Here is a 27,308-nt window from a genome sequence, read left to right as displayed (position 1 = left end):
GGAGGGAACCAAGCTAAGGAAGGGGGAAATTGGTCAGAGTCCTACTCCCAATCGATAAGCAGTGCTTGCTGCTGGAAGCATGCATGTTTGGATGCCCGATAGCTTCATAGTTACATGTGGTTGTGATGACCAAAGGGTCAAATAGCCAACTGTCCAGTTGATGAGTTACCAGTTGGATAGAGTACCATACAGCCATTGCCATATGTTGAACTGTGTTTTCAGCACAAACCGCTACTTTCAGGAAACGAAGCAAAATTAGAAGAGAATAAAAATCAATGCTTTCAGAGATAGAGGAAGATTGGTCGGGTGTGAAGGGTATCTTGGTATATTGAGAATCATATAATTCACTTAATGTGGTACAGGTTATAAATGTCTCTTATTCTCCGAACTGTGCAGTTCCCAGCACACAACAGGAATTCTTGGAATTATCTTTTCTAAGTATCATTGATTTATCTGATAATGATCATACTGTTTCGATGCAGCTGTTTCTTCCAACCAATTGTAAATCAATCTTAGAAATCCAGTCAAATCAAGAGTAAAGTTCAATAAATTATTTGATGTTATAGTTTTCAAGCCACTTCAACAGGAATGTTTTAACGCAAAGTCCAAAAGAGAACTGTCTGCTTAGTAGAGTTGCTCTTGTCTTGCAGAAATGTCTCTCTTCGAAACTCTTGATAGAAAAATTGTCTCTTGGCCATTTTCTTTTTTTTGACATTAGGGTGATCTGAATTTTTGTAAGAAATAAGTAATTGTCTAGAATTTCTATTGTTTTTACTACGGTCTACAGATTGGGACCTAGGTCCTGCATGACAGACACATTAGAACTGTGATTCCAATGCCGATAGTACAATATGTGAGAAGGATGAATTTTAGTCACTCTTCTCTTCGCATTATCATTTTTCTATTAATGTTTATTTAACATTCCAAATTCCATACACAACAGCAAAACTCAGCAGAAATCCAGCAATTCCAAATTTCCATAAGAAAGGCCAGCTAAACAAGGGCATCATGCCTACGATTGGAGGAAAATAACGTGTGTTCTCAATTTGTGATTATTTGAACACTGTAGTAAATTTGGAAGTCATTGAATAACACACATCGACATTCTCTCTCACTTATTTATAGAAAAATGTTGACTTTGTGATGAGTTGTTGCTAGAACTCTGCATATAACTTTGAGATGGTTTCTAATTGGGCAGCATATCACACAGGGGTTGACTTGACTATCGTCTGGTCTATTATTTTTCAACACAGAGAAAATCTTATATGTAGATGCAATAAGGATGGATTATCCAGTTGATCAATGGGTTTATATTTAAAAGCATGTAAAGCATACATTACATTCATTAAACCAGGAAGCTCGCTATTTGTGTAATTAGGATGAATGGTAATAGAAGGCTCTGTTGAAGAAGGATTGTACCTTCCAGCTGTGATTTAAAGCTGAAGCGGTTTTTAATGTTCAGTAGTTATTGTCCTGGGAATCTCAGCATCCTCCCAGTGAAAGACACTAAAAAGTCAAATATAGCTGATATAACTGGAATGATAAATCCTTATTATATTTTAGTCAATAATTCTCCAACAGAGACAGCAATAAACTGACAGCAGTGATTAAATAAACTGAGCCTGGTTGTCAGTGGCAATCTCTGGACCCTTAGTGAGAACTATGTGCTTTAAAACAAAAAGAGAAATTCTATTAAAGTAAATATTATTTACAGAACATACATTCAGTGTCCTATACATAGTGGAACGTGTTCCAGGGAGAAAATGTACAAGGGACACTGTAGAAAGTAGGCACAGGTATGAACATGTTTTCAGATGTAAAACAGGTTGAAAAGGAGCGACTTGATTAAAGTATGTCCACCTCATTCTTTGGGAGGCACTAGGACATGTACAAGAGTGGGGCAGCCAGGTTGGAAGCACTCTGGGCCTGGGTCGGCAAAGGGTCTGCCAGTAAGCACTAAGGATTAGAGCATGTTCGTGGGGCAGGAAGAATTTAGGATGAGCAGATCAGTAAGGAAGCATTCAGGAGGTGAGCTGGCAAACAGTTGGAGGCCAATGAGTCAGGCTGAAATGGGGAAGGGGCTTGGCTATATCTATCTACAGCAACCAAAACATTTGTGGGAAAATGGACACCAAAGCTCTAGCCGGGCATTGTCAATTGAGCGCCAGGCTCTCAATAGAGGAACAAGCTTTTAAAACATTTTCCAGCTATTTGCAATACTGAGCTGGTAACTCTATGATAAGAATAAGCATTTTATTCTGAATTGTTTAATTCTTCATGGGTTTATTATGTTATTTATTTTAATATATTAAAAACTTTAAATCTGTACCTACTTATGAACTTGTTCCTATTGTTACGACCAGGTGAGAAAGAGGTTTAGGGTTCCCTTTTAGCCTTTACCTGCTGCATAACTTCACTGTGCAACAGGGATAACACATAGCACCACCATTGCATGAGGAAGAGAGCACTGAAAAAGTGGATGATGATGAAGTGGGAGGGTACCAACACCTAACTGTAGTTCAAGCTCTTTAGAAACAGCTTATTAAAGAGGGCTTCAGCTAAACAATTGCTGCTCCCCTGCATTAACAATCATGTCCAACATTTCTCCCAGTCCTCACACCCTCAAACGAACTGCATTCACCCAAGACGAATATTGAGATTCATGCCAACTATGAAAGTCCCTTGCAGAAACAAATCCTACTCTTCAGGCAAGTCTTAACCAATTAAGGCAACAGGATACTTGATAAATTCAGAGAGTTTATTAAAAGTAAAATAATACTTAGCATTAAAAATAGATTATACTTAATAAACCTGGGGATATAACTTCACAGCTTTCGCAGGTGCGCTTCCTGGATGAGTACTGGTTGCAGGGTGACCCTAGTCCTCTCTTTTAGATCTTGGTCCCTTGTCAGACGAAGAACTTGGCTGTTGGTCTGAGCTTCTACCTCTGAGGATTTCTATTGTTTCCGTGATGGTAAAGCATTGTGGACCCTGGTTTTTATCCCCTTTTGGCCATCAGACCTGCTTGTGGTTTGCCTGATGGTTGGTCCGGGCCCTGTGATGTTGATTAAGCCCCAACTAGATCAGGGTAGTAATCGATACAGAAATTAATTCTTTGTTAGCCAAGCTATTGAAAGTTATCAGGGTCGCAATACTTTTTACAGTATGCATTTGTCTGCTGACTTTGTGTTACGGTGAGTTACAAAATCCTATTGACACTGAACTTTCTTACAAGCTTGAGACTTAGTTTTAAACTTAATACTTTTAAATTAAAGCCCATTCTCTCTAGCATGATTATTAATTCATTAATTGCAACTCACTCAAGGTCCATTACTTTGTAATCATTGTTTCTTGATAGGTTACTACTTAATACATTAATACAGTTTAATACAGTTGTTAATGCAAGACACAAAAATGACTTCTTTAGTCATGTGTTAGTATTAAGATGCCTTACCGGGCCTTGTTAGTTATTACAGAGGATACAGTGTAAAAATGGTCAAGTTAAGCTAAAATCTAGCTACCCAAACCTACTTACAACTAACCTTGCAAGGTTATTACAGGAATATAAAGATTTCAAAAATATTTATAGTTCTATTTGTTGGAGTTTGGAAGGGCAAGAGAAAGTGACAATGTATCTTCAGGAGCTTTCTCTCCCTTCAGTCTGTGCGTCCTCTGAAGAACGAGAAAATAGGCAAATAAGTGTAATGGCAGGGGTTCACAGTAGCAGCAGCACTCTGCGACACCAAGTTGTCATACTGAGTGGGTGTGAGGAAGAGTTAACTAGAAAAACAAATGTGAATGAGAGTCTTACCTTGCCAATTTGCTGAACATTTTACACAATAACCAGATCCAAAGAACAATGCTGCTGACATTGACCTGCTCAGCCGCTTCCCCATTGCTGCTGGCTAATTTGGCCAGATGCCTGTCATGCATTGGAACAGAGGATGACCTCCTTCCTCTTTGTAAGCTACACTGGAGAATCTGAGGACCCTGGATGATGCTGTTTCAATAACCTGCTCTCCACTGACCAACTTTGAAAAGTGCATTTCTCTTTTAAGTGGCCGAAAATGTGGTAGTATCCTCCCCAACACATTTCCCATCTTCCAAATCGGTGAGCTGCATATAAGATCTGTGAATATGGCTGGCAACTCGCCTGTTGAATATAAATAAGGCCTGATCACTAAAATTGAATCGCAACCTACCTGATACATGCTGGAAGCTAAAAATCATCCTCATGATGTCCAGTTCGGATCCCCAGGGGGTTCTGTTGTTGCACCCCTGAGGTTACACTATAGCATGATTAGATTTCAAACAAAAGCTAATGTTTGTTTCACTTGTATATTGTGTCTTGACACCCTAAGGTGCGACTCAACTTTCACCTGTGATGTTGTTGAAAGGCACAACGGACATTCACCAGATGTAAGATTTACAGATGGAATTTTATCATTTGGAGCACTTGGAGGAAGCACTGAGGGTGGCAAGTGTGCAGAACGTACTCTGGGTGCGGGACTTCAATGTCCATCACCAAGAGTGGCTCGGTAACACTACTACTGACCGAACTGGCCATGTCCTAAAGGACATAACTGCTAGACTGGGTAGATGGCAGGTGGTGAGGGAACCAACATGAGGGAAAAATATACTTGACCTTGTCCTCACCAATCTGCCTGCTGCAGATGCATCTGTCCATGACAGTGCTAGTAGGAGTGACCACCACACAGTCCTTGTGGAGACAAAGTCCAGTCTTCACTTTGAGGATACCCTCCATCATGTTGTGTGGCACCACCACCGTGCTAAATGGGATAGATTTCGAACACATCTAGCAATGCAAAAATGGGCGTCAGTGAGGCACAGTGGGCCATCAGCAGCAGCAGAATTGTACTCAACCACAATCTTTAACCTCATGGCTCAGCATATCCCCCACTCTACCATTACCATCAAGCCGGGGGACCAACCCTGGTTCAATGAAGAGCGCAGGAGGGCATATCTCAAAATGAGATGTCACCCTGGTGAAGCTACAACCCAGAAATACTTGCATGCCAAACAGCGTAAGCAGCATGCGATAAACAGAGCTAAGCGATCCCATAACCAATGGTCTGAATTGAATCTGCCTCCACTACGCTCTCAAACAGTGCATTCCAGATCCTAACCACTCGCTGCATAAAAGAAAAAGTTTTTCTTCATGTCACTGTTGCTTCTTTTACCAGTCACCATAAATCGGTGTCCTTTGGTTCTGGATCCTTCTGCCAGTGGGAACAGTTTCTCTATATCTGCTCTGTCAGGACTGCTCATGATTTTGAACACCTCAATCAAATATTCTCTTAATGTTTTCTTCTCCAGGGGGAACAGCCCCTGTTTCTCCAGCCTATCCACATAACTGAAGTTCCTCATTCCTGGAACCATTCTCGTGAATCTTTTCTGCATCCTCTCTAATGCCTTTATATCCTTCCTAAAGTGTGGTGCCAGAACTGGACACAATACTCCAGTTGAGGCAGAACCAGTGCTTTATACAGGTTTATCATAACTTCCTTGTTTTTGTACCTTATGCCTCTGTTTATAAAGCCCAGGATCCCATATGTTTTATTGACTACTTTCTCAACCTGCCACGCAACCTTCAATGATTTGTGCATATATACCCCCCGGTCCCTGTGCTCCTGCACCCCCTTTAGAATTGTACCCTTTAATTTATATTGCCTCTTCTCGTTCTTCCTACCAAAATGAATCACTTCACACTTTTCTGCATTAAATTTCATCTGTCACTTGTCTGACAATTCCACCTGCCTATGTCCTCTTGAAGTTTATCACTATCCTCATCACAATACTTCTAATTTTGAAATTGTGCCCTATACACTTAAGTCTAGGTCATTAATATGTGATGAAAAGCAAGGGTCCCAACACCGACCCCTGGGGAACCCCACTCTATACCTTCCTCCAGTCCAAAAAACAACCATTCACAATAACCGAATGGCCTCCTTCTGTGCTGAGATTCTATGATTTTAAAGCAACTAAAGGAAATGAATAAAATGTTACAAAATAAGCATATGTGTTGACCTACATGCAGCATATTGGAAGTGTGAGGCCTTTTCCTTCATCAAACTGTGCAGCATTATAAACAGCAAACATCCCTAATTACAGCTCCAAGCTCAGCAAAAATAGGGTATTAAAATATATTAATAATTTAGGTGTTCATTTAATCTATTTCATTATAGAGAAGGTAAAATTTCTGTGCCTTGCAGGTGCGTCAGAATTCATTTTCCAAAAAAAAAATTCTTCCTGGATCTCTCCTTTAGACAGATTTGAGTTTAAAACAGCAGCCATCTGTTTTTGGTAGTATATGACGGAGTTCTCATGCTGCTGACATCTGTTCTTTGCCACTGGGTATGAAAGAATGTGAGTGTGTAAATGGTATAACTACACAAACCAAAAAATGTTTTCAGAAATAGTCCTTCGGTTAAATCAAAATTGAGTTTCTTCACCAAAATGTACACCGGCAAGAGAATTTGTTAAACAGAGTTTGGGTATTGTCTGCTTATTTGAAACCAGCAATTATGCATTTCAAAAGTATCGCTTTCTTCTGGGTGGAATAGAAATGTATAGCACATAAGGAGAGAATTTATGTACTTGAGCAATTCTCCTGCAAAAATGATGAGAGGTCACTGTACTGTCATTTCAATTTCAGTCCGGTCTGATACTAATTTCAATTTATAATTCCATGGAAAGCGCCCACCTATCACCATTTAGTTTTCATTTTGTGATCCCAAGATCAGGGAGACATTCAGAACTAGAAATGTTTGTTTAAAATCCCCTTTAAATGTAAATAGATAATCAACTCATCAATCAATCAATCAGGTCCTAGTACCTTTCAATCATAGACAGACCCTCACATTTCTAAATCAATGAGTCTTTTGTGTTCTCTTCTTTGTGCAAGGTATTTTCCATATTCCAAGGTTCTGAAATCCCGCTTGCTAATATAAAAAGGAATCAATTATATTGCTATTTCCATTTCATTAAGCAGTATGGCTGTTAATCCTAATTGGTTGCCATGTGATGCTAATTTGCAACAGTCGCTCTGCTCATTTTTTGTTGAGCAGTGAAAACTCTGTTGAGTTTATTGCTTAACCCTCTGTATACTGAATTTCCATTGCAATGTTGATGTACTGTCTAATTCACATCCCGGCTGCCTTCCAATAAGTTAAATCTTATGCTGGATTAGTAATGTACTGCAGTAAACTGTGCCAGTTTTGTGGAGAAAGGGAGTCTTTTAAATTACAAGTTGCTTTATTACTATTTGCTAGAAATCGTTACAGCATCGATTAGCTTACATTCTTAATCTGTGTGAGAGATTAGCTTTTGTCACCAATGACAGTTGTAAAGGGGCACAGGAAAATGAGAGGAAGAAATTGCAGAAAGCAAAAGACAGTAAGAGTGCAAATAGCACGGGCCTCACAATCGATTGCTGTCATTTGCAATTGTTACCATGTCTTGAACAAGTTGCTGTTATATTCCTGTTTTATATTTTTATTAGCAGGGAAATGCCAGATTTCCTTGTTGCCTCCCTGTTGAGCCATGAACTGTAATCTCCAACCCATATCTTTAATCATTTCCTTCATTGTGAATAGAATTATATTTTGATGAATATATGCTTGTAGGGTAAGGGATGGCACTATTTGGTAATGAAGCAGTTTTAATTTTGAGTTCCAACATTAAGCATTCTTGTGTAAACCTACAGCACAGATTTAACACACAGTAAATCTCCTCTTGCATGCTCGACAATTTACCTTAACCTAATACACAAAAGAATACCTCAGACATGTCCCATGTAGTACTTCCATTATCTGCAGTAGCCACCAAATTGGCTTTTCTAGAGACCACTACTGTCGCGTACCAGGTTGTGTACTAAACTTGCCCAAACAAACCAAGTAATTCAGCCATGGCATTAGCGTCGCGCCTCCGGGTTGCCTGACCTATTAGTGGGGGCAGGTGGTATGAAGTGTCCATTCTGCCAAAGGAAGGATTTCTAATTAAAGGAACCATGGCCTGGGTTACAATGGCTCACCAGCACTTGGATTTTTGAGGCTGCAGCAACAACAGGAATGGAGAGGCTACCTGAGAAGGCTTCCCCCCAACTGCCCGCGCCCCCCCCACCCCGGGTCTCTCACTCTTAACCTGGAGGTCCTGCTGTAGGATCTGGGGAGCACCCCCCAAGAATTGGAGAGCAACCTTTCCAACTAAGCAAGCATGGATGGAAATGGCCAACTAAGTCAGCAGGAACAGTGTAGTTCCTCTAATCTGGAAACAGTGCACTGAGGACCCAGGACCTTAGGAGGCCAGGAAAGGTGAATGGTGTAATGTTTTCAGGTGCCAAGTCCCACATTCTGACTTTCCCCGTATTCTCCTGCACAGCACTCCTCAGAACAACACACCTTGCAGCTCCACACATTTCTCTCTCCCCAGGCACCTCATCTGCATCTGAACAGCCAGCACTGACTCTCACCCTCAACCTCTTACACTCTTGCACCTATTTTTCACAATCATCCCCACTTCCTCCCACAAATGACAGCCACCTTGACGGCCACGAGCAACGCATTCCCACCTGCTCCACTGGGGAGGAGCTCTTGTTCCAGGAAGCTGCAGATGTCAGCAATGACTGCTGAGAGCCTGAACCTCCTGAGACACCAGTGCTCAAACATGTTGAGAGAGCTGATCCTCTGGCTGGAGACCTTGTGTTAGGGGTCTTGCCTCCTTCCAGCTGGATCTCTGAGTCCATCATCAATGCCATGTAGAGGGGCAGGTGGCTGAGGAGAAGGCAGCTGGTGCAGCTGCTGTTGGTAGTGATGTGGCTTCTGCTCTTTACCCTCATAGGTGCAAGGTAGAGCTGTATAAACTCTTCCCATGCCATGGTGAAAGCCGGCAGCAGGGAGGTGCAGCTGAAAGTGAATGAAATGCCTACCAAGAAGTTGTTAATCACCTGTTAAGCAGTGAAAGCACTCTCTGAGATGATGGTACAAGGACGAGGGACACAATTTAAGGTTTTTGGGCAAGAGAGGCAGTGGGGGATGTGAGGAAGAACTTTTTTTATGCAGCGAGTGGTAAATGATTTGGAATTCGCTGCCTATGAGGGTGGTGGAGGCGGTGATGATAAATAATTTCAACGGGAAATTAGATGTACACTTGAGGGAAATAAACTTGTGAGGCTAAAGGGATAGAGCAGGGAAATAGGCCTGGCTGGATTGCTCTACAGAGAGCCGGCATAGAGTCATAGAGGGATACAGCACTGAAACAGGCCCTTCGGCCCACCGAGTCTGTGCCGACCATCAACCACCCATTTATACTAATCCTATATTAATCCCATATTCCCTACCACATCCCCACCTTCCCTCAATTCTCCTACCATCTACCTACACTAGGGGCCATTTACAATGGCCAATTTACCTATCAACCTGCAAGTCTTTGGCTGTGGGAGGAAACCGGAGCACCCGGCAGAAACCCACGCTGTCACAGAGAGAACTTGCAAACTCCGCACAGGCAGTACCCAGAACCGAACCCGGGTCGCTGAAGCTGTGAGGCTGTGGTGCGAACCATTGCTCCACTGTGCCGCCCTGTACTCAATGGGCTGTACTGGCATGTACTCAATGGGCTGAATGGCCGCCTCCTGTGCCATTATAGGAGCTTCGAGCCTACTCTGCCATTCAATATGATCATAGCTGATCATCCACTTCACTACCTTTTTCCCCACATTATCCCCATATCCCTTTATGTCATTGGTATTTAGAAATCTGTCAATCTCTACTTTAAAACGTACTCAATAACTGAGCTTCCACAGCCCTCTGGGGAAGAGAATTCCAAAGACTCACAACCCTCTGAGTAACGAAATTTCTCCTCATCTCGGTCCTAAGTGGCTTTCCCCTTATTTTGAAATTGTGTCCCCTGGTTCTCGACTCCCCAACCAGGGAAAACATCTTACCTACCCCTACCCTGTCTGTTATGACTGTATAAGAAATGCTTTGAACAGCAGCCTGTCACCTGGCCATGGCTGCAGCACTTGAGTATAACTGAACAAAGCGTTCCCAGCTTGTCAGTTTCTTTGAAGAAGCTCTTCCTGCTGTGCTATCTTGATGATTCTGGCGAGTTGCTGACAACACGGGAAACAGGTACCTGATTGGGAAATTTTTACTTGAGGACTAAAACAGGTCTTAATTGGCTTTTTCATTACCTTAATTACTTTTCTAGCAGACCCAAGGGCATGTTCGGCTTTCCTTCAATCCTGCCACTTAGAAATTCAGGAGACGACGGGATAATGTCGGGATCCTGCCTTGCTGTATGTACCTTTTGCTCCTCCACATGGGTCTTTATGGAAAATGGGAGAGAGTTATTAAATTCCTCCAGGAGAATTACCTCTCTGAGGTTTTCATAGCTGGGCTGTACTTTAAGAGCCCTCAACCACTGGTGATAAACCAGCTGCTTACATCTCTCAAATTCCAAGTAAGTTCGATCAGCTTGTTTCTGGAGGGATTGGAACTTCTGGTGGCTGGTACAAGCTCATATGCCCTGAGGATAGCACTTTTAGTCAGTTCATAATTTGATGAACTGTCATCTGGCAACAGGGTGTAAACCTCATTGGCTTTTCCTGTTGGCCTACTTTGCAGCAAGACAGTCCAACTCTCATCCGACCATTTTAACTGCCTTGTAAGTTTCTCAAAAGATACAAAAAATGCTTCTCCGTCTCCCTCATTGCATTTTGGAATCAATTGGGAAAATTTTTAAAACTCAGCACACAGCCCCGAATTACTATTCCCCATATTGTCCATGTTTTCACTTGGGTTACTCTGTTGCCCCCTAGCTAACTCAAGCTGCCTCAGCTCATTTTCCTCCTGTTCCTTCTGGAAGGTTCTCTCGCTCTCCTGTCTTTCTCTCTCTCTTCTCTCTCCCTTCTCCTGTCTTTCAATTCAAGTTTCATCTGTTCCAATTATATCTTTGCTAGCAATACCCTGTTGGAGTCTATTTCTAACCCTGCCTCTGCTTCTTCAGGTTCGAGGGAAAAATGGTTGACCACTAGTCTTAGGAGTTCCGATTTTTTAGCCTTGGCACGCAAAGTGATTCCACACTGCTTAGCCATATTTCTCAACTCTTCCATAGACAGTGCCTTTAACTTATCCCAAGTTACTTCACCCTGGCTTGGGTAGTTACTGGCTTCGGTAACGGATATGTTAGTATTCTAGCACACACAACCACAAGAAAACCTGTATTGAAATCTTTTCCCTTTTTGATTGGGATCAATTTGATTTCCCACTTCCAATTTCTCATTTATCTGTGGGTCCAGTCTGCACGTTAGCCCCCAAATTTCTGTTAAGACCAGGTGAGGAAAGGGTCTTGGGCTCCCCTTTGGCCCCTTTCCTGGTTTGGCTGTAAAAAGGTTTAATTTTTAAAAACACCATGTTTTAGCTTCACGTCAGTGAGTCCTTACTCATTACTCTCTAATTGTAATTGTAACTGAGCCAATCAGACATGCTTTCCTAGGCTTTAATAAGAAAGGTGTAAGTTTATTAATCTTATCACTCTACACAGTTAAAATTATTAAAAATACGCGACGCAACCATGCTAACATGCATACTGTTATGACCAGGTAAGAAAGGGGTCTAGGGTTCCCTCTCAGCCTTCACCTGGTCTTACCGTAACGGGGTTTAATTTTAAACGCACTTTTTTTTCACTCCCCGTTAGTGAATCCTTGTTCAATAACTTCCAATTATAAAGCAAAGAAACTAGCAAATCAGGTTTTCTTATGTTTAAGGAAAAAAGGTTGAACTTTGTTAAACTTAAACTCTAATTCGGTTAACGCCTACGGATACGTGACGTGCCCACGCTAGCATGCATACGTGATGCACACATGCAGATAGAGACAGAAAAGAGAAGAAATAAAGTGGATAAGTTTAAGGCAATATCTGAAGATGGTTTTGGTTACTGTTCTTCGAGCTCGTTGTAGAGTCCTTGATTGTAGGTAAGTCTTGCTTTTCATTGGGGCCCAGTATTCTTCTTAAACCTTGTTCGATGTTGGAGACTTTTCTCTCTTGCGGTTCATACGTCCTCAGTGGGTCCAGAGGCTTGCGAGAAAGAGATGGGAGCAGGCAGGAGAGGTCTTCTCAGTTCAGGAGAAACAGTCTTTCTCAGTTCAAACTCTTTGTACAATTCAGAAAAACCCAGGTTGCCAAGCAGGTTAGTTATGTGACTAGCTGGTCTGACCACGTCTTTTGTAGATTCTCTTGTCTTAGCCGACCCTGGAGTGTCTCTTCTTACATACAATACCTGGTGCTCAAAGTCCATTGTGGGTTAAATTGGAGCAGGATATAGCCCCTTTGCCCCTCCAAGCATTGTCTGTTATATGCAAAAATGTTTTTCCAGCCAAGTGTTTGGTGATTTTTTTTTTAACAAGTCCATTCTTCACTCCAGTAAGTTAAAATCAATGATCCTATGACAAAATTAATATGCCTCATTCTTGGCAGGTGGGGGCCTGCATGACACCTCCACACCCAGCGGAACGAAATGCAATTTGAGAAAAGCGCATTTTATTAAAATGGGTCGAGAGAGAAAATATAAGAAAGAGGAAAAAGCATGCGTCTCTCTCTCTCTCTCTCTGTCATTCACATTCATTCATAAATCCTAAGACTTTTTTTAGATTAGAGATACAGCACTGACACAGGCCCTTCGGCCCACCGAGTTTGTGCCGAACATCAACCACCCATTTATACTAATCCTACACTAATCCCATATTCCTACCAAACATCCCCACCTGTCCCTATATTTCCCTACCACCTACCTATACTAGTGACAATTTATAATGGCCAATTTACCTATCAACATGCAAGTCTTTTGGCTTGTGGGAGGAAACCGGAGGACCCGGAGAAAACCCACGCAGACACAGGGAGAACTTGCAAACTCCACACAGGCAGTACCCGGAATCGAACCCGGGTCCCTGGAGCTGTGAAGCTGCGGTGCTAACCACTGCGCCACTGTACAGCCTGTCTTTTCTTGGTAGCAGTGTTGCTTTAAACTGCCCTTTTTTGGCATCCCAATAAAAATGTCGTTCTTCTGGGGAAGTTTTCCTTCAATTTGCCCAATTCTATGACTGCGTAGGGCCTTTGTTCCTGTTGAGGTCCGCAAAGGGGGAGGGTTAGGCTTAATTAGCCCTAAGTTGGAATTTGTTTCCTCAGGAGAGTCAGTAGTGTCTATCCTGAACACATTTTCAGTGCTTTGCTGAGTCATGCAAAGGCTTTTGACTTCAGGAGATGGGTAGTTGTCTTTTTTTGCTGACTGTGGGGGAGGATTCTTTGCTCATCTCCCCTTTGTCCTCTGGTACACTCCTGCCTGCAAATATTTGTGCAGACTCTACTGCACTCCCCTGTGGCACTTGGACTAGGTAAGACATCACCATCACTGTTTCTCTGCCCCTGGAGATCTTTCTTTGTCTCTGCAGGTTCCTGTTGATGCTGTTAGCAACTCTGGTGGGGTGCTTCTAGTGTCTGCATTTACACAGGAGGATGTGGGGTCTAACTTTTCACATTTTTCGGGGTTGGCTGACACAATAGGAGTTTTCATCCAGGAATCATCCCAGAGTTCCTTTAACCTGCCCTCTTGGTCGCTTTTTCTCCTTCCCTTTCTAACCTTTTGCCAGCCTTATGTCTGCCTGTCCCCTTTTGTTCTCGGCGGGGGTCCCTTACGGTTCACCAGCCCTCTGCTGGAGGGTCCTCCTGACACCGGTACAGGACTTAGGGGTGTAGGTTTCACTGTAGGTTGGGGTTTCCCCTCAACCTGGCACATGTGGCAACTCCTGTAGTACTCCACCACATCTTCGTGGAGTTTTGGCCAGTCAAACTGCTGTCTTATGCGGGCTTTGGGGTCTTTCGTATACCAGCATGTACAGCCACTGCAATCTCACGGGCCATTCTTGCTATTTCTCTCCGGTACTTCAGTGGCACCACTAACTGGTGAACTACTGTCCACTCCTTGCTCTCAGGTCTGTGAGGAGAACTCCATTTCCTCATCAGTACCTCATTCTTTAAATAATAGCAATCAGGGACTCTGCTTCAGTTTCAGACTGGGCAGCCTGTGCTAATTCTCGCAATACTGGGTCAGCTCGCTGAGCCTCAGCTAGGGAAGATCTTTTTAACTCATTCTCTGGGTCTTTTAACTTCCAAAGAAAGTCTCGGACAGACAGACCTCATGGTCAACTGTCTGCAGTGGCAATGCAGTCTCCTCTGATGGATCTGGTTTGATCATGACCTGATTCATTGTACATTCAGGGAAACTGCTACTGCCCTGTCTCTCTGACCTCCTGCGGTCTTTATTTCACTACTGAGGGGGCTACCACCTTCACCCCCGTCAGGTCATTACCTAGGAGCAGGTCAACCCTGTTCACAGGCAGACTAGGGACAATCCCTACGGTCACCGGTTCCAAAACTAGGTCGTACTCCAGGTGCACCTGGTGTACAGGTACAGGCATACACTGCCCTCCAATACCATTCACCACCATTTTGGTGTTCACTGCACTCTCTGGGGGAAAGGTCAGGCCTTTTCTGAGTAAAAGGGATCTAGTGGCCCTTGTGTCCCTGAGAATTACTGTGGGCTTGCTTGCCCCACTTGAGGGGTATGGGTTACTTTCCCTTCAAACACAAAACCCTGATAGCCTTCAGGAATCCTATTAACTTTTCCTGCACTTGCAGTAGTAAACTTCCTGGGTTGCACTCTTACTGCAGTTAAAGCTACAGCTTGCTCTGTTGTGCTCACCTCCAGGATTCCTCCTTCACTGAGCTCATTAACCCTACTGGTTTTCCCTTTAGTTTCCAGGAGTCAGGGTTTAGATGACCTGTCTTATTACAATGGAAGCACACAAGTCTCTGGGTCTCACTTCTGCTCACAGCACCTTCCTTTTTGGCTAGAGGAGGGCCCTGTGTGTGTCCTGCTTTCCTTTCTCTCCCAGGACTGCTTGGGCTCCTATCACCTTCCCACCCTTGGTCCTTTTTGGATTTATGGGGGTGACTAGGAAAGATTTTGCCCTGGGAAACCGACTTATCAATTAAAGCAAACTCATCAGCCAGAACGGCTGCTTGCCGGGCTCTCAGAACCCGCTGCTCCTCTACATGGGTCTTTATGGAGAGTGGGAGAGAGTGTTTAAATTCCTCTAACAGAATTACTTCTCTGAGATTCTCATAGCTGAGCTGTACTTTAAGAGCCCTCAGCCACTGGTCAAAAGCCAGCTGCTTACCTCTTTCAAACTCCAGATAAGTTTGATTAGCTTGTTTCTTGAGGGATCTAAACTTTTGGCAATAGGCTTCGAGTACAAATTCATATGCCCCAAGGATAGCATATTAATTTGATGAACACTGATTTGGCAATAGGGAATAAACCTCATGGGCTTTTCCAGTCAGCTTGCTTTGCAGTAAAAGAGGCCAGGTCTCAGCTGGCCATTTTAGCTGCCTTGCCTTTCTCAAAGAATACAAAAAACGTTTCCACATCTTCCTCAATGAATTTTGGGATTAGTTGAGCTAGTTTTAACAATTCTGTACCCAGCCCTGAATTACACTCCTCCATATTGGCCATGCTTTAACACAGGTTTCTCTCTTGCCCCCTAGTTAATACAAGCTGCTTCAGCTCTCTTTGCATTCTTTCTGGAAGGTTCCCTCCCTCTCTTGCCTCTCTTTGTCTTCACGTTCCTTCTGGAAGGCTCTTTCTTTCTCCCTCTCCTGTCTCTCTCTCTCTCATCTAATTCAAGTTTCCTCTGTTCTAATTGTATCTTTGCTAGCAACGCCCTGTCAGAATCTACTTCTAACACTGCTTCTGCTTTTTCACATTCAAGGAAAAAATGGTTGGCCACTAGCCTTTGGAGTTCAGACTTCCTAGCCTTGCCATGTACAGTGATCCCACACTGCTCAGCCATTTTTCTGAGATCCTCCATCGACAGTGCTTTTAACTTATCCCAAGTTACTTCACCCTGGCTTGGGGAGCGACTAGCATCAGTTGCAGACATGTTAGTATTCAAGCACACGCAACCACAAGAAAACCTGTATTGGAATCTCGCTCTTTTTTGATTGGGAACAGTTTGGCTTCCCACTTCCAATTTCTCTCATTTGTCTGTGGGTAAAATCCAGGACAGTAGCCCCCAAATTTCTGTAACAGGGTTTAATTTTATACACCGTTTTTTTTTTAGCTCCTTCTTCACTAACTTCCAATTATAAGGCAAAGAGACTAGCCACAGGTTTTCTTAGGTCTAAAGAAAAAAGGTTGAACTTTATTAAACTTAAACTCTAATTTGGTTAACGCCTACGGATACGTGACGTGCCCACGCTAGCATGCATATGCGATACACACATGCAGATAGAGACAGAAAAGAGCAGAAGAAATAGAGTGGAAAAGTTTGAGGCAATATCTGAAGATGGTTTTGGTTACTGTTCTTCGAGCTCGCTGTAGAGTCCATGATTGTAGGTAGGTCTTGCTTTTCAATGGAGCCCAGTATTATTCTTAGACCTTGTTCGATGTTGGAGACTTTTCTCTCTTGCGGTTCATGTGTCCTCAGTGGGACATAGAAACATAGAAAATAGGAGCAGGAGTAGGCCATTCGGCCCTTTGATCCTGCTCTGCCATTCATTACGATCATGGCTGTTCATCCAACTCAGTAACCTGTTCCTGCTTTCGCCCCATACCCTTTGATCCCTTTAGACCCAAGAGCTATATCTCACTTCTTCTTGAAAACATACAATGCTTTGGCCTCAACTGCTTTCTGTGGTAGCGAATTCCATAGGCTCACCACTCTCTGGGTGAAGAAATTTCTCCTCATCTCAGTCCTGAATGGTTTACCCCGTATCTTTAGACTATGGCCCCTGGCTCGGGACTCCCCCACCATCGGGAAAATCCTTCCTGCATCTACCCTGTCAAGTCCTGTTAGAATTTTATTGGTTTCTATGAGATCCCCCCTCACTCTTCTGTACTCCAGCGAATATAATCCTAACTGACTCAATCTCTCCTCATACGTCAGTTCCACCATCCCAAGAATCAGTCTGGTAAACCTTCGCTGCACTCCCTCTATAGCAGAGGCTTGTGAGAAAGAAATGGGAGCAGACAGGAGAGGTCATCTCACTCCAGGAGCAAACAGTCTTTCTCAGTCAAACTCTTTGTACAATTAAGAAAAACCCAGGTTGCCAAGCAGGTTTGTCATGTGACTAGCTGGTCTGACCACGTCTCTTTGTGGATTCTCTTGTCTTAGACGACCCTGGAATGTCTCTTCTTACACGCAATGCCTGTTGATCAAAGTCCATTGTGGGTTAAATTGGAGCAGCGAATAGCCCCGTTGTCCCTCCAAGTACTGTCTGTTAGTATGCAAAAATATTTTTCCAGCCAAGTTTCTGGTGATTTTTTTTAAACAAGTCCATTCTTCACTCCAGTAACAGTTTAAAATCAATGTTCATATGACAAAATTAATATGCCTCATGCTTGGCAGGTGTGGGCCTGCATGACAACGCAAGATAAACACACGCACAAATAGAAACAGAGGAGGAGAAAGAACTAAAGGGGACGGTTTGTAGTAGTAGATGGGATTCAGTTTCTGTTTTTAGTTTTGCTGTAAAGTCTTTGGTTGGAATTGCGATCTTGTAGTTCTCACAGGGGCCCAATGCGCACTTTCCAACTTGCTTCTCTGGTACCAGAAGGCTGAAGAGATCCTCTGTCTTGAGCCTTGAGTTGCTTCCTTGGGTTTCTGGGACGTTGCTAGAGAGAGAGGTACCTTCCTTCCCTTTGGTCTTCAAGTTGCCATCTGCCCCAAACCTTTCTGTGAGGCACAATTCAACAGTTCCCAGGTTGGCCAGCAAGTTATCCATGTGACCAGCTCTTTGTTTGAAACAGCATCGTCAGCGAGGAATGTTGATTCTTCAAAGCTTACTAAACACACTTGGTGAGGGGGTGAAGTGCTACCTCTTACACATACAATGGCTCTCAATGTCCTTTGATCATCACTATTGACAAAACCCATCTCACTGAATCAGGGAGCACTCCTATTGTCTCACTGTGCAACTGTCTGTCAGAATACCAATGTTGTAGCCATGTTTTAGCTGTTCAGCTCTGTGGTCCTTTTAAACAAGTTATGTTCAATGTCCAGTAAAACGTTCAAGTAGTGTTACATATGACAAAATTAATATGTTTCCATTTGGCAGATGTGGTTTCCATCACACAACAGATAGCAATTAAACCGTATCCCAGTTGGGAGTCAATTCTAGAGGACCATGAAAACATACCCCACTATAAAGCCAATTCTTCCAAGGAAGGAAGGAAGAAAATTGGCAAAGGAAGATACAACTGGTTTTCAATGGAATTTTTTGTCTTTTCCAAGGAATTGAGTTTGGCATAAAAACAGAAAATGTTGAGAACACTCAGCAGGTCTGGCAGCATTTGTGGAGAGAGAAACATAGTTAACGTTTCAGCTCAATGATCTTTTGTCATTGAGTTCTGATGGAAGGTCATTGACCTGAAATGTTAACTTTTGTTTCTCCCTCCATAGATGCTGCCTGATCTGCTGAACATTTCCAGCATTTTCTGCTTCTATTTCAGATTTACAGTATCTGCAGCACTTTGCTTTTATGTTGAGTTTGGCAAATGCAGTTAATTGTCTGGGAATTTGAGCTTGCTGTATGTGTGGGATTGACTTCGAGCAAGAGGAGAATGCTCATTTATTGTTATAGAAGGATTTCTATTCACGATGGAAGACTTCCATTATTTGATATTGAAATACCATTGTGTATCATTTTCATTTTCTAATACTGCAAAACCCAACAACAATGTTTATACATTGCAGTGCGTGTGTGTGTGTGGCTGCTTAGCTTCAATTCAGTGATCCTAATCCTGGATTCAAATTATATCCTCAACTGACAATAATTAGATAGATTATAATGTAGAGCCCCTGGCAGTGATAAAGCATTCCACTTCTGTATGGGTAGGCAGAATTGTGCACTTTCTGCATAATGCACTGCCATGTAGCTGTTTGGGTAATTATATTAACAATAACTAAAGAATTTAGTTTGGTAACGCATCCACTGTCAGGAGATATTGAGAGCAAGACAGAGCCCATGGAAATGGTTCTCGGTAGAGTTGACTTTTAAATGAACACCTGCAGTACTCTTGTTTTCAGTTAGAGAAAAATATCTACTTCAGTCCCCATGTGATCCAATCAACTGAAACAGATGAGCTTCTAGCTACAAAGTCCCTTATAAAGGCATTACTGACCCAGATTAAGCAAAGTATTACTCTCACTGTACAATCAATCCTTAAGGTACCAAACTACATTTTATTAAGAATCAAAGTCCAGGTCATCCCAAATTCATGATTGAAGGAGAACACATTGGCAGAGAGGCAGTGAGTGCCGTTCATAGGATTTTGCAATAATAGATTACTCACTTTTCTTAAAGTGACCACATGTCTGCTTTTACAGACCCTGCTAGAGACCACAACCAACCTCTTGAACCACGACCTCCATTGGTCACTCTGCAACCTACGTGGGGCTGTTAGTAGGGGATTGAACCCCAAACAGGAACACTGCAGTGTCTGCCTGCAACAGTATAAGAGGAGACAAGAAGGCACGGAGGAAGTCATTGTTTTCAGGTTGGTGTAACCTCCTGTTGGCATTTTCTAATAGCTACATTCATCTTTTACTAATCCATGTCCATTGTCTACTTTTTAATGCCTTGTTAGTTTCCAAAGACTTAGCCTTTCATGTATGATATTCCCTTTATTTTTCATGTTTTCCTTTCAACGACATTTAATTTTGTACTGGCAACTAGAGAAGAAATATCTGAGTAATGTTGATAAACATTCTGTTGCAATGAATACACGGGAAAGGTTCATGGTGATATAGTAAAGATTGCTTGTCAAGCAAGAGCAGCTGCCTGTTTGGAGGATCACTAATGAACTCAAAAACAGCTTAAGCAAAGGAGAAACGAGAGAAAGCTGGCCTTTTAAAAACTGGAGTTAAAGTGATTTCATTTTTCTATTCATTTGAGGAATCTCATATTCTGTATGGTTTTTATCTTATGCAGCAGCTGTCTTAACCCTTATGGAGCTGCTGTTTTCATAAAGTGTACGAGAAGCTGTTCCAGTTTATGTTGGTAGAATTGCTTTTGTCATTCTTGTGGCAACAATGATCTCTGCAAGTGATGAGGTGATATGTCTGTAGCCTGTCTACATTAGTGTGCTGCCTCTACGTATGTTTACAGAGACCTTATAATTAAAATGCTCCCACGCTTAGGAAGACTGGTGCAGATCGGAAGATCTACAGCTTTCTTTGTGGCTTTGGTTCATTGATTGCTACAAGAGTGGCACTGCATTGTGTTGAAACTGAGCACTTTTGTATGCCAGTACTACTTGCATGTTTAAATGCACAACTTGTCCTTGATATCATAACTACTGCCTTGATGTCAACTTTGTTAATTAGCATATTTCTCAATTAGTAACTTTTACACAGTGGGGCAGAGAGATATGGTGAGAATTGCCCATGTTTCCAGTTAGTTTATATTTTCAGTTATAAAGAGAATCAGTCTTTGTTGGAAGGGAAAAAATCTTAGAACCATGCATTTTCATTGCAATAACATCACACACAAGCAAAGCAATGATGGTTTTACCAAGTATTCTGATGCAGTTGACATCATCGCATTGCATGTTTGGCAAAGGGGCAAAAAAGTTTTAACAAAGACTGATGTAATTACCAGCTCCAATGTTAACTCCAGGTGAGTTTTGGGTAAGTAGGTAACAGTGTGAGTTAGAAATTCACCCACTCCTCCAGCATCATTTAAATTCTGCCTTCCCACCCATTCTGAGCAGACTGGAAGAGGCAGAAAATAGCATGGCCCAGAGGCTGCCTGCCAATACCAGGCAGATGGTGGGGTTGGTTTCCCTATCTCTGGGGAGGTCTCAGTTGGGAAAGGGATGGCCAGAAAGTGACAGAGGGTGCCTCAGTTTTGCTTGTGCAGCCGAGAGAAGCACTCTTGGGCCTCCTCTGACCCTGGCTCCTCTTCCCTGCTGTATTTGCCTGGTGGGAAAGCCACTGGAAGTTCCTGCTCAGGCATTTGAGTTAAAATTGCAATTGGATTCTGATGATGTCATGAGCACCCTACTTGCTTTGGGTGGGTGTCCTTTTTGTGCTTGCTACAACAGATTAAATTTGCAAAGAGTCAGCTCCCAGTGGCTGCAGGGTTAGTGAGTAACCTGGTTGATTTTGACTGCCCACCTGCCCAGTTTCTGTTGGGTGGGTAAGATTGTAATGGCCCCCACAGCCTTGTCATTCATGGATAAATGTCTGAATGGGCTGAAATTAAGGAACCTTAATGGAAAAACATATTGATTTTAAATCTTGAGAGAGGCAAGAGTTAAGCTAAATAGAGAAAGCAACCATGGGAGAACTCAACTAGGAAATTAATTGACCAGTCGTCATGGAAATAGCAGTAATATAGCGTAAGTGAGATGAGCTCCTAATGGCGGCACAGCTGGACCAGAAGAATATGCTGCACTCTGTGCAAGCTGTGCTAATACAGACATGTCTTATTTTAATGTAGCACTTGGAGGAACTGGATGGGGAAATCATCTTCCAGTGCCAGGAAAATGTTAAACCTGATTTACGCTAGTAGTTACATGACAGGTTGCTACTGTCTTATCAATCTGGTAATTTAAAGATGTTGAAAGACTTCCTCAAGCCGAGTGAAACAAAAGGTTCAGGTTGTGTTCCCTGATATCACTGAGTTACATTCCCATTTATATAATGCATGTATGTAACTCATCATACCATGTGATGGAAAGCTGGTATCTTATTTTGTATACGTCAGGCAATGCTTGACTGAATCACTTCCTTGAGAACCACCAGCAGTAGAAACAAATGCAGAAAGCTATGTGATGGCTCTCAACACCAGCTTATTCTAGCCAGAACCATAGCATTTCATGCATATAAGCGCTGCTTAGTTTTCTGTGGCACGTGTATCATAAGCAAAACGTATTGGCACAACACATATATTACAGTACAATATTCATACACGATCACACAACAACTTTTATGCAACGAGACACGAAGATGTGAGAATATCCCGTGTTTCCAGTTGATATTTTTTATTTATAAAAGAGAATTGCTCGTCTTTGTTGGGAGGGAGAAAATCTTAATGAGCCATGTCGTTCTCATTGCAACAATGTCACACACAAGCAAAGCAATGGTAGTTTTACAATATATTTTGATGCAGTTGCATGTTCGGTAAACAGCAAACAGGTCATTTATGCAACTTCATCACAGCCCTCACACTATTGCATAGGATTTTGTTGCTTTGGAGAAAAATGGCCCATTACACCTGACCAAACTACATTACTGAGGCCTACTAAAAAGTGAGTTTAATTGAAATTTTCAGCTGAATCAAATGAAGCAGAAACGCATGCACTGTAACAGTGGTGCACTGCAAAGGAACATATGAACAACTAATACATTTAACTGTAAAGCTTACATGCCCTTTTTATTATTAAACATTGTATTCAGCATCATCCTATTTGATGCACTGCACCAATCATTTGCCCTGCCACTGTCCACCTCAGTTAGCCAATGAATTTTGCAGTAAGTCACAGAACTGGGTCTATCACCCTGATTTTAATTCCAGACAGGTGAATGACAGGTTGAGTTGGAAGCTCGCCTGCTGGTAAGATATAGGGAACAAGCTATTTTAACTCCTGAGCCTGATTAACAGGGTGCTGGTATACTTCCTATCCAGAATGATAAGCAACTATCGGCTTATGAAAAAATGCCGCCACTCCTAATGTGTAGGCAAATGTAGCAAACTAATTTGTGCACAGCAAGTTCTCACAAACTGCGCCAATATGAATTGCCAGTTTTTAATTTGTCTTTGGTGTTCATTGAAGGAGGAATGTTGTCCAAGACATCAGGAGGATTCCCTGTTGTTTGAATAGTGTCAAGGGTCTTTAATAGAGTATGTAGAGAACCCATCTTCAAAGAATGTGGAAACCTATATTCTGAAACAAGTTGGGAAGTATATCCCTTCACGTAGTGTTATGATCCCCGTGGAAATCAATAAACCAAAAGAACCAAATTTACCAAATGGCCCCAATTAAAAAAAACAAATGAACAAGATTTCACTTTTACAACTTTTACTCTAACAATCAAACTAAAATCAACATAAATTAAACATGAAATAACACAAATCACGGTCAATATATATAGTTTATAGATTACACTTTCGCTATGAAATACAACAAAGAAAGATGTCATGGATTTACTGTGTAGTCCACTCAGCAAAGATGGCACCAAACAGCCTCAAAGTTCTTCAAAACTTTGAACTTTAGGTAGATTTCTAGCTCCTGGTCTCTAAGATGAGTCACCGATTTAATGTCTTCTCGTCTATAGTGAGCATTGCAGTCTTCCCCACAACATTTTGGTATTGTCGCCTCTTGAACCTCTTCGGCTCTGCTCACGATAGTATTGATGTGTGGATGCACCAGTATTTCTTTAAGTTATTGAATGCAGCTGCTGAAACGCGTATTTGCCAATGGCCAGCTCCCAGAATTAGCTTCCAGTGTCAGCAGCTTGTCTTGCAAAACACACTGCCACGCTACCTGTAGCCTGCTTGAATTCTGAAAACCTGGAATCTGAGCTTGGATAGCTCTATTCACATGCCTCTGGTTTAAATGTCTTTGTGTCTTATCTGGCTCCAACCAGTCCTGTCTTCCCAGAACTCTGAAATTTTTAGTTTCACTTTTAAGTTGGGGACTGTCTCAAAAAAGCAAGCTTTGAAACCAGAGTCAGTGCACCTAACAGAATTCAACAAGTCATCTGTTCACACAGCACACGCCCCTCCGCTGGTCTCTCAAACCATGAACTCCCTCACAGTAAGAAAGATGTCACAGTGCAAAAATGGGGCTTCATGGATGAAATGTTAAATCTTTAATGAACAAAATTGTAAAATAATGCAAAAAATATTTTCCAAAATTATCATTTTGCAATGAACATCGTTTTAGAAGTGCTGCCTGTGGTAACAGATGAGCGATTTCCACGCAAACACTGCTACTACTGAGCAGTAATCAACAATAAATCAAGCAAATAAGTAGTGATTGAATAATCCTAATCACTGTTTGTTTTGGAATCTCTCCTTAAAAGATTTAAGATTATGTGTGCCAAACCAGGACGCCCTTCCATTGGAATATTAGAAGCCAAGTATTTCACTGACCGAAAGAAAACAGATCACTGGAAGCCAATTGCTGCACCATTAACTTAAAAGATAACTTTACTGAGTTACTTATTTTCTGACTATTTCTCTTGGGAATCAAAAAAAATGGGGAGTTGGTGAAGTGTCTGTTTGCATATATACAAGCGTGGCAATTGATACCTATATCCTACCAACAAAATAAAACAATCCATCCTTTATTTTATTAATCCCATTTTAGGTCCAATTTAATTATATTTTTCTTTATCTTATTTCCTATTTTCAGATGCCAGCCCATATGGTTCCTTACCTTCATGCTCGGTCTGAGCAATATTTTTCCTTGTCTTCCTGATCTGTGGTGAGGAAGAATATTGGATAGGACTTGTTTTATTTTTACACGAAATACAACAAATATTGGCATAGTGAGCATAAGGTTTTGTGTTTCTGTGCTGCATTTGGTTAGATTATTGTAATAATAGTAGATCGTCAGATCCGTTTCATTGCAAGCAGGTTCCATACCAAAAGGTCGAGCTTGCCAGTAAATGCAGCTTCCCATATTTCCCACAAAAAATCACAAAGGTAAGTACAGATAAGAGGGGTGATTTGGCCCATGTTTCTATAGAAACTACAGTCCCTATTCAGCATTTAATTGCCTTTTAATTAATTCCAGAATGTTTAATATTTCAAGTATTAATCACTTTGCTTGAAGTGGTTTCTATCATCAGTTCTAAATGTGTGCCCGGCATTTTATACCACTTTCCTGATTTGACTTGAAATAGTTCTCAGGATCAACCTTTTTTATATTGCAGTTACTATCTTGTGCCTTAATAAAGTCTCTTTACATTCAACTTTTTTCAATGTTGAAGAGTCCAAGGTTTTCCATCCATTCCTCAAAACACTTCCTGGTACTCCACAGATCTCCCATCAGAAGTAACAGGTCTTGTTCTTTACTTCCTGCTTTTCTCTGATTAGTTTAATGGAATGTGTTACAGACCTCGGTTTAAAGCCTGAATGATGACACCTTCGAGACTGCAGCACTCTTTCAGTACCACACCAAAGTGTTGTCCTAGATCATATGCTCCAAACCTGGAGCAAAACTTGAAACCTCAACTTTGAGTTGGAGATGAGAGTGCCATTATTGAGCCAAGCTGACACTCAGTGTGCGTTATATAGAAACTGCAACACTAGATTGTTCATACGTATGTGAGGTTGTGTTGTTTCAACATAGACTTGGAGAGTTAGCACGAAATTCTTCTTTTACTAAAATAGCTGTTTCTTTTATGTTTAATTAGCAATGCACTAATAAAATTGAATCGCTTTGAAGTGTGTTTTTGTGATTTCTCAATGTTCAAATTCATCAGCGAGTTATTCATTGTGGAGAAAATGGACATTGTCTGATTTTTGTTTCAAAAAATTTAAGCTTGGGCATACTGTTATTGGCCCCTGGGTGATGGAAACAGAGGCGGGATAGGGTGGTGCTGGTAAAATAGTGGGGAGTTGCCTTGGGAGAGCTCCTGGACGCAGTCCTGCTACTGGGGATGTTTCCCTGTGGCGGCCTGAGGCTTCATGGCCCAAAGAGGGGGCCACATGCAGGTAAGACCACCCCGTAGCTCCAATGGACTATCCGGGATGGTTTCCCCTCCCTCCCACATGACTTACCACCCTCAGCCCCCTAAATTTTAATTATAACATACCCTTACGTGGCACCTCCAAGGTCTCCTGCCTGCTTTGGTAGCACCCACTTCTCGGTGGTGCTGCTGAGGCTTCAGAGCTGCCAGCCCTGTGATTGGACCAGCAGCATCATGAGCCCGCCCACCATTCTTAATTGGATGACAGTCCCATAGGTAGTCAATTAGGAGGCCACCTGCGGTAAAGTCCCCAAGCTGGGTCTGCTGCCAGCAAGTGTTGGCTTGGCACCCCAGTTTGGTCCCAACGTTGGAGTCCAGAAGCCCATGGGAAAATTCAGCCCTTGGTTTCAAATTGCATTAACTGATTTTCATCTTTGAATATTAACTAGGCAGGATAATGAAAGCACCGGCAAAAACATTAGATACCTCAAGAAGTAGAGGCAAGCTGCCCAGTCAACAAAACAGCGAAAATTGTGTGGGATGCCATGGTCATGTTTTAGCATTTCCCCTGCTGTCTCCCGTAAGTGGCTAGTATACCACGTTGGAATAGATTCCTGTTGCACAATGAAGCTGTTAGCTAGAATTGAAGCTTTACGGTCTGGGATGTGAAATGGGTCCCTTAAGCACTGACTTAATCAGTGTGCTTCCCTTGCTGGAGCTGAGAGATACAGTTCGGTTTTGATCTCTGATCCATCATGTCAGTTGATGTCAACTGAGGTGGCGGTTGAGGAAAAATAATCAGAGTTGCCAGTCCTGATCTCCAGCCAATGGAATATTAAACATTCTGGAATTATTTAAAAGGCAATTAAATACTGAATGGGGACTGTAGTTTCTATAGAAAGATGGGCCAAATCACCCCTCTTATCTGTACTGACCTTTGTGACTTTTGGGGGAAATATGGGAAGCTGCATTTACTGACATGCTCAATATTTCGGTATGGAACCTGCTTGCAATGATAAGGATGTGAAGATCCACTATTACAATAATCTAACCAAATGCAGCACAGAAACACAAAACTTAGTAACTTTATGCCCACTATGCCAATATATTTTGTGTTTCGTGTAAAAATAAAACAAGTCCTCTCCAATATTCTTCCTCACCCCAAATCAGGAAGACAAGGAAAAGTCTTCCACAGACCAAGCATGAATGTAAGGAACCACACAGACTGGCATTTGGAAACAGGAAAATAAGATAAAGAAAAGCATAATTAAATTAAAAGCTAAAATAGAATTAATAAAGGATGGATTGTTTGATAAAATTTATTTTAAACCCTGGGCTGATAGAATATAGACATCATTACCATGCTTTCTATATGCAAACAACTACTTCTTCGACTGCTTGTTTTCTTGATTTCCAAGAGAAATGGTCAGAAAATAAGAAATTCATGAAAGTTATCTTTTATGAGTTAATGGTACGGCAGTTGGCTTCCAGTGATCTGTTTTCTGTTGGGCAGTCAAATACCTGGCTT

The 27,308-nt window shown here is 42.0% G+C and overlaps 1 protein-coding gene across 2 annotated transcripts in view; it reads left to right on the top strand.

Moving 5' to 3' along the window:
- Positions 1-27,308, top strand: part of vps8 (VPS8 subunit of CORVET complex) — a 715,536-nt gene that overhangs the window by 425,664 nt on the left and 262,564 nt on the right. For both annotated transcript variants that reach the window (XM_068035875.1, XM_068035876.1), the window contains exon 42: positions 19,463-19,632. In XM_068035875.1, the coding sequence (XP_067891976.1) occupies positions 19,463-19,632 (170 nt within the window). The remainder of the gene's footprint in view (positions 1-19,462; positions 19,633-27,308) is intronic.

This window comes from Heterodontus francisci, chromosome 7 (genome assembly GCF_036365525.1).
Source record: "Heterodontus francisci isolate sHetFra1 chromosome 7, sHetFra1.hap1, whole genome shotgun sequence".
In the NCBI taxonomy this organism is placed as follows: Eukaryota; Metazoa; Chordata; class Chondrichthyes; order Heterodontiformes; family Heterodontidae; genus Heterodontus; species Heterodontus francisci.
This window is presented reverse-complemented; position numbering and strand designations above follow the sequence as displayed.